Source organism: Kryptolebias marmoratus, linkage group LG6 (genome assembly GCF_001649575.2).
Source record: "Kryptolebias marmoratus isolate JLee-2015 linkage group LG6, ASM164957v2, whole genome shotgun sequence".
NCBI classification, from domain to species: domain Eukaryota; kingdom Metazoa; phylum Chordata; class Actinopteri; order Cyprinodontiformes; family Rivulidae; genus Kryptolebias; species Kryptolebias marmoratus.
In genome coordinates, this window is record NC_051435.1 from 19,134,001 (window position 1) to 19,140,987 (window position 6,987).

Here is a 6,987-nt window from a genome sequence, read left to right on the forward strand (position 1 = left end):
AAGGACCAAACAAACAGCTCCATCATAATGAAACCATCACTTCACCCTGCAGTCAGCTGCTGTAGATAACAGGCAGGTAGTAAAATGAGGGAAACACACCATTCATTCACCAAAACCTAATCTAAAATGTGGCAGCAGTGAGTGAAGCACAGGTCTTTGGACAGAGTTAGCGTTTTCTGTTTGACCTCTCACATTGTCGGGGTCAAACTTTGGCCCACTTTCCTTTGTTTAGTTGATGCAGTTGATTGAGGTCCCTCCACTGCGTTCCTGTCCGCTTGGACTTTAATGAAGCGCTTCAACCACTGAGATTAACTTCCTTTTCAGTCATTTTGTTGCAGAGGTTTGGACAGCCAGCCTCACATTTGACTCTAGAGTCCTTTGTTCTACAGAGAGGTTTGTGGTCAACCCAGTGACTGCAAAATGAGCCCCAAACCATCAGCCCTCCACCACCATGCTGACAGTTGAGATGAGGTGTCACTGCTGATTCACTGTGTGCGAACTCTGTGATTTTACTTTGGTCTCCTGTGTCCAAAGAGAACGTTGTTTCAGAAGTCATGTGATTCGTGCCGCCATGTTGTTTTTAGAGAGAAATGACTTTCTCCTGCAACCCCTGCAAACAAGCCATACTTGTTCAGTCTGTTTCTGTTTGTCCTGACCTAACCTTTGACCTTTGACCTGCTAACTGAGGCCTGTAGAGTCTGAGATGGAGCTCAATCCTCTTAGCATTGCACGGTCTGACTTTTGGGGGTGAATTAGCAGTGATCTCAGAGCATGATATGCTGTCCAAAACCCCACACCTTTTAATCAGTTAGTTAGACTGGCTTCGGACAAAAGCAGCATCGCACAGCACCACAATATGTTCTACCTCCTCTGTGTAGTCCGCTACACCGTACTGAACACGCCTGTTCTCTCCCCCCCCTCCAGGAAGAAGCTCCCAGAAAGCAATGAAGTCGTTAAGTCGAACCCATCGAAGCGCCACCGGGATCGGCTGAATGGGGAGCTGGACAGGCTAATGGACCTCCTGCCCTTTCCCGAGGAAGTGCGCTCGCGGCTGGACAAACTGTCCGTCCTGCGCCTCAGCGTGGGATACCTGCGGGTCAAAAGCTTCTTTAAAGGTAAGCAGTTTTCACAACAACACAATCCTTGTTCGTTCCATCGCAGAAATCGGAGGAAAAAAGAGAGAAAACAGCAGTTTTTTTTTTTAAAAAAACCTTTTGATTATCAGTTTTGTGTAACATAAACTGGACTTTCCACTATCAGCCAGGAAGGGAAATTTCCACATTTCTTCTCATGGTATTTCCTCTTTATATTTCCTCAATTCTTTTATTTATTTTTTTTGTTGTTTTTTCATACTTTTAGATATCTGAAGCCAGATGCATAAAGGATATAGAGACACTAAATCAGGCATGTGTCCTTCCTGAACACAAACTGGTGTTATAGACGATCTATACACATTCTTAAGAGTGATTAATCCTGATAATTTGAAGTGATAATGGGGAAAAAAAAGGTTTAAGCAAAGGTTTTAGTTTTTTTTCTCTTGTACAGTGGGTGCCATTTATCTCATTGTTTCTACTACTTAATAATGTGCTCCTTGGATGTGAACTTGTTGTTGCCTGTTTGAGCCCCAGCTTGTGTTTACTGAAAGCTTGGTGTATAATTCCTAATTCCACTGGTAAACTAAGGAGCACCTAACAGCACCATCACTGACTCCTCCATCGGACTCTATTGTTCTGTCTTTACCACCAGAAACTCTTCTTTTTTTCTATAAGCAGCCTCATGAGCTCCAGCTGAGACTATTTTTAAACCGTGACTCAAAGAAAATCTTAACGTCATGCTACCTGTTTGGGACTGCAGAGACGCCAGGTCTTCTCACACATCAGTCACAGCTTAGCACAGGAAAACACTTCCTCATTAAGCCACCGCCGTTCATTTTTGTAAAGCACAACGAAGGAGCCTCGGGCCCGTCTGGAATGTCCTCTCCCCCCTGAATGAACCAACTGTTGGCCAATTCCAGTCATGGGAAGAAAAAAAAAAGACAAGACCGCCCTCTGTCAGTCTTTGGGTTTTTACGCGGCCTTTCAAATCTCACATCAAGTGAAGAAAAACACAACAACAGATTCCCGACCGAGTCATTATTTATTAAACAAAAACAAAGCGTTAAAGCCGGGAGTCCAGCCCCCGATCCAGCGGCTTGTAGAACCTCCTTTAGCAGCAAGAACTCTCGGCAGAAGGTTTCCGTTATCGGCCTCTCACGTGGTTGTGAAGGAATTTTGGCCCACTCTTCTTTCCGACGTTGCTTCGGTTCATTGAGGTTTTGCTGACGCTGGTTTCTGCTCAGCTCTCTGAAGGTCCCCCCACAGCGTTTCAGTCAGGCTGAGGTTCTGGACTCCGACTGGACCGTCGCAGCACCTCGATTCTTTTGTTTCTTTTGAAGTCTTCCTCTCTGTAGAATGATGGACTTCAAAATGACTTTTGACACTTTGCAGGTTGATGAGCAGGTCATTGCTGATGTCTTTCCTCCTTGGCGTTGTGTTAACACACACCCATCTGCCCCAGAACAGCACAGACCCCTGCTTTTCTACAGAGGTCCCACTGATGATGATCAGTCAATCAATACATTTGATCAGCAGCTCCTGGCTGATGTTGAACCTTTTAAATACTTCTGTGTTTGCCTTTGTCTCTTTCCTCAAACCTCAGCCGGTCCAGCCAGATGGCTGCTCATCCTGAGCCCGGTTCTGGTTCTTTTGGAGGTCTCTTCCCATTAAAAGAGTCGTTCCTTCTCAGTGTCCCCTGTGCTGCTCAAGATGAGAGATTAAGCCGAAGCGAAGATTCAACGGAACCTGCTACCGCACACATGTTTAAATTTTCTTCGGTTATCACGTTAGGATTTATTGCCTTTTGTGTTGAGAGCTCCCCTCCGTGTGCTGTGCGATGCAGAAACATTTTTAAACATGTGTGGAAACAACCAAGAGTGCGCCGAGGGTTCTTCATCTGAGCTGCACGGCGTCTGGCGACGGCTGCGCTGACCCGTGGGAGGGATTTAGCGCCGGGCGCAGTTCTTGAACAAACTAAGCCGGCTCTCTCTCTCTCTCTCTCTCTGCTGCCAGAATTGAAACCGACTCGAGCTTGAGGCGTGAAGATGTGCAGGCAGGCCATTTGATAGCGAAGACAGGAATGAGAAGCACGCAGGAATGTGGTTTTAGGAAACAGCGCGTCGTCAGTCCTCTCTGGGAGCAACGCCCACTGCTGACTCCCAAAATGATCAGATGCTTTTCAAGAGTCGCCGTGCGCGCGCGTTTGTGCGTGTGTGTGTGTTGATGAAACGCTCAGGCTGGGAAGATGTGATGAGTCATGTGAGAGTCATGTAATTCACGAGCTGTGTGACTGGCAGATGATAGTGTAGCTGTTAGCAGACAGACGGGTGGTTTTGCTGTTGCTTTGTTATACGTTGTGTAGCACAGCACCGAGGGCGAGACCTACCTTTGTATCCCGAAGCTGGCTTTATCACAAACAGACATCTTTGCTCCAAGAACTTTCATTTTTGATGAACTTTCACAGGTGAAAAGAAGCAAATATAAAATGCTGATAGCCGCTGAATGCCGTGGCCTTTATCAGCCCCATCGGACTGCGTGCCGTGTATGAATGGACATGTTATATGCAGTCAGACGAGCTGTAGCATTCCTGCGTTGGCTCTTCTCGCACCCTTTCGCCTACTTTTGGCGAACTGGCTGAGCAGGGCTACAGTATATCTGTTTTTATGTTTGAAGACTGGTTGTTGTATAGTATGTCAAAGGAATGTTACTCCAGCTTCCACACAGCTGGTACTGGAGTAAATTTAAGACCCTGCTGAGCTAGGGAGATGTATGGATTTTGTTTGACCTAAAAATGGATTAAGGAGTTCCACTGTTTTTATTTTATTTGTTTACATTTGTGCAAGACACTCAGTCAAACCTGTAAACTCATGAATGGACACTGGACAAACTGCTGGATGAAGAAAATGCGGCAAAAAGGAGGGCAGGCGGAGAATCAGGAAGTGAGGGCAGCCGTGAAGAGAATGAAGATCAGAGAGGAGGTTGCTCAGATGGCCTGTGGAGCTATGGAGATGTCTAGGAGACAGAAAAGATTGTTTATGCCTGAGGAACGCAGAAGTGTATTTATATAAAGATTAAATTCAATAATTAAGTTGTAAAGTATCCACAATTTCATTAACCCTCTCAAGGCAGACGTTGCAACATTTTTCCTGTTACTAAACTTAATTTGAGCCTGAGAGGGTTAATATATTAACAAATTTTAACTAAAAAACAACAAGAACTGTTTTAATTTAGCAGTCCATTCAGTGCTTGTTTAAGGTGCTTAAAATTAAGTCCTTTATAAATAAAAACATTCCAGTGTTTTTGAAAATAAATGATTTTGCAGTGTTTCATGAGCAAGTGTTTGTCATATAAGCTTAAAAGCACTTTATATTTCATAGCTGGTGTCCAATTATTGTATTATATGTTAACTGTGTGTTATTTGATTCACTGATGCTGAGGAGGACAATGTGTTGTTTTGTTAATGACTTTTTATTTTTAACCGGAAGTTTCACTGGACAGCTTTCAGTGTGACTCAGGCTATAATCGGTCTGTGGCAAAGCTTTGCCTAAAACCAACATAGTTGTATTGTAGCAGGATATTTGAATCCTCACACACAGCACAGCTAAAAAGTATTTTACTTCCTGAGACCCTGCATCTTCATACGAGGACATTGCATTAAAAAAATGCACACCAAAGAAAAGCTTGGGTCTCAGCAGGTTAATAAACTCACATCTCAACTATGAGTCGACAGAACTTACTGAAAACTTCTTCAGGGGTATTGTTTGGATTTTGTTTTGCTCTAAGCTTTGTGCTTTGTGTTAAATGCTGTCATTTCTGCTGGCCTGCAGCAGACTTTTTTTACCTCACCTCTCAGTTATGTGCCCCCCATCATCTACAGACAGGAAGCGGCAGCAGCCAAAATAGTCTCTTTTACTGGCAACGACAAACGCCGAAATTGTTAAGAAACATCCACAAGTTAGCGAATTTCCATCAAATTCCACGTTCTACAGTATGTCCTGTTTTCAACGTCCAATTCAGGGGCCTTCATAAGAAGTGAGGTGTACGGTTTCATTTCAAGAAACAGCTGAATGGATGTGATGTTTGATTTGAGAGGGTTGATGAAGTGCAAAGAAGAAGAAGCTGTGCTGTCTTTGTGGGTCTAGATCAGGGGTCCTGGGCCCTGGTCCTGGAGAGCCGCTATCCTGCATGTTTTATTTGTTTCTCTGCTCCAACACACCTGATTTGAATCAATGGGTGATTAACAGGCTTCTGCACAGCATGAAGAGGTCATTTAACCACTGAATCAGGTGTGTTGGAGCAGGGAAACAAGGAAATGTGCAGGATAGTGGCTCTCCAGGACCAGGGTTGCCTACCTCTGGTCTAGAGAAAGCAAAGAGAGGCACTGTGGTGCTGTACGATGGGTCAGGAGGGATGGACATTAGGCATGGGTCGATGTGACATTCTGATACTATGACTTTGAGCATAACACCACGGTATTATGGTATTAAAGCAAAAATTAATAAACATGCCGCACTTGATCTTGCCAAATAGTGAGCCTGGTTAAATGTATCAGCAGTGTTTATAAATGACTGCTTTATATGCTGTTAACAAACTCACGAGTAACCTATTATTAAATCCTTCATCGTCTCTGGGAAGAGACCTCGAGGCAGACCCAGAACTCGCTGGAGGGGTTATGTGTCCTCTCTGGCCCAGGAACGCCTTGGGATTCCCCAGGAGGAGCTGGAGAGTGTCACTGGGGAGAGGAAGGTCTGGGTTTCTCTCCTGGACCTGTTGCCTCTGCGACTCGACCACGGATAATCGGTGGAAGATGGATGGATGAATCCTTCATGAGGGGGCCCCTATTAGGAAGTGGCTCCATATTGTTTTATTTTAATAATGGCAGCAGAAGGACTTAAAGCCTGTTTATGGGAACATCCTGTGGGGACGTTGTACCTGCTCCAGCTTCAGCTTTTGAGCCCTAAACCTTACCCCTAACCCATGGCGTTTGGTCCCCATAAGGACTACTGGTCCTGACACAGTAAGGGCCGTGACATTAAAGCTCAGTGTAAAACACTGGATTTACATCATGAGTATATTTTAAACAAACAGTTCTAACATCATCCGTTTATGCAGTGGGACCTTTTGGTTTAAATTACCTCTAAAACTGAAAGTCTGAATCATTTTAGCTGATGAATGAACGCATTCAAAGAAATGCTGGCGTCCCAAACCACCACCGCTTTTTTTCTTTGTCTTCAGATCCCCACTCTGAAGTTGTCCCCGTCAAAACATCGGCCGTGTTCAAGTGTGGACCTGCCCAGAATTTAAGATAGGAATCCTGTAAATCTTCAGCTAAAAAGGGAGAAAAAGAAAAAAAAGAGAGAAAGAAGAACGAACGTGAGCAGTTTTTCGGGAGGGGGGGGAGATCAGCAGAGCAGATAGTGCAGCCTTCCCAGTCTGCCTCCGAGTGGCAGATCGCAGTAAGGAAGCGCTCTGATCGCTTCATAGCGTGACTCTCTCAGGCAGCGCTGGATGTTTTGGAAAAGCTTGTGGCTCGCTGCTGCTGACATATTTGTGTGGTGTTGTTAGAGATCTGAGAAAAATGTGCGCGGGCTTTCCAAGTCTGTCGAAAACATCCCGGGCCTGTTAGCAATCAGAGGTCGCCGTGGTAACGCCGGAGCCCTGTGTTTCAACGCGAAGCGAGTTCGGGGGTTCGGGATGGCCGGGACCGCGCGTCACACGAAGCGTACGGCGGAGGCTGCGAGGAGCTCGGGGGTTTGATCGGTTTCCTTTCAAAGCTTCATCCCATGTGGACAGCTCACAGCAGGAACCAATCACGGCTCGACTTTCACTATGTCGTGAGAACCTAGAGCAACCACTGGGACACAAATTTAATTGTGTGTGTTCCCCCCCCCCC

The 6,987-nt window shown here is 45.4% G+C and overlaps 1 protein-coding gene across 1 annotated transcript in view; it reads left to right on the plus strand.

The window, feature by feature from the left end:
• LOC108232480 (aryl hydrocarbon receptor) overlaps positions 1–6,987 on the plus strand; it is a 39,845-nt gene that overhangs the window by 11,359 nt on the left and 21,499 nt on the right. The window contains exon 2 of the mRNA XM_017410309.3: positions 925–1,115. Within this exon, the coding sequence (XP_017265798.1) occupies positions 925–1,115 (191 nt within the window). The remainder of the gene's footprint in view (positions 1–924; positions 1,116–6,987) is intronic.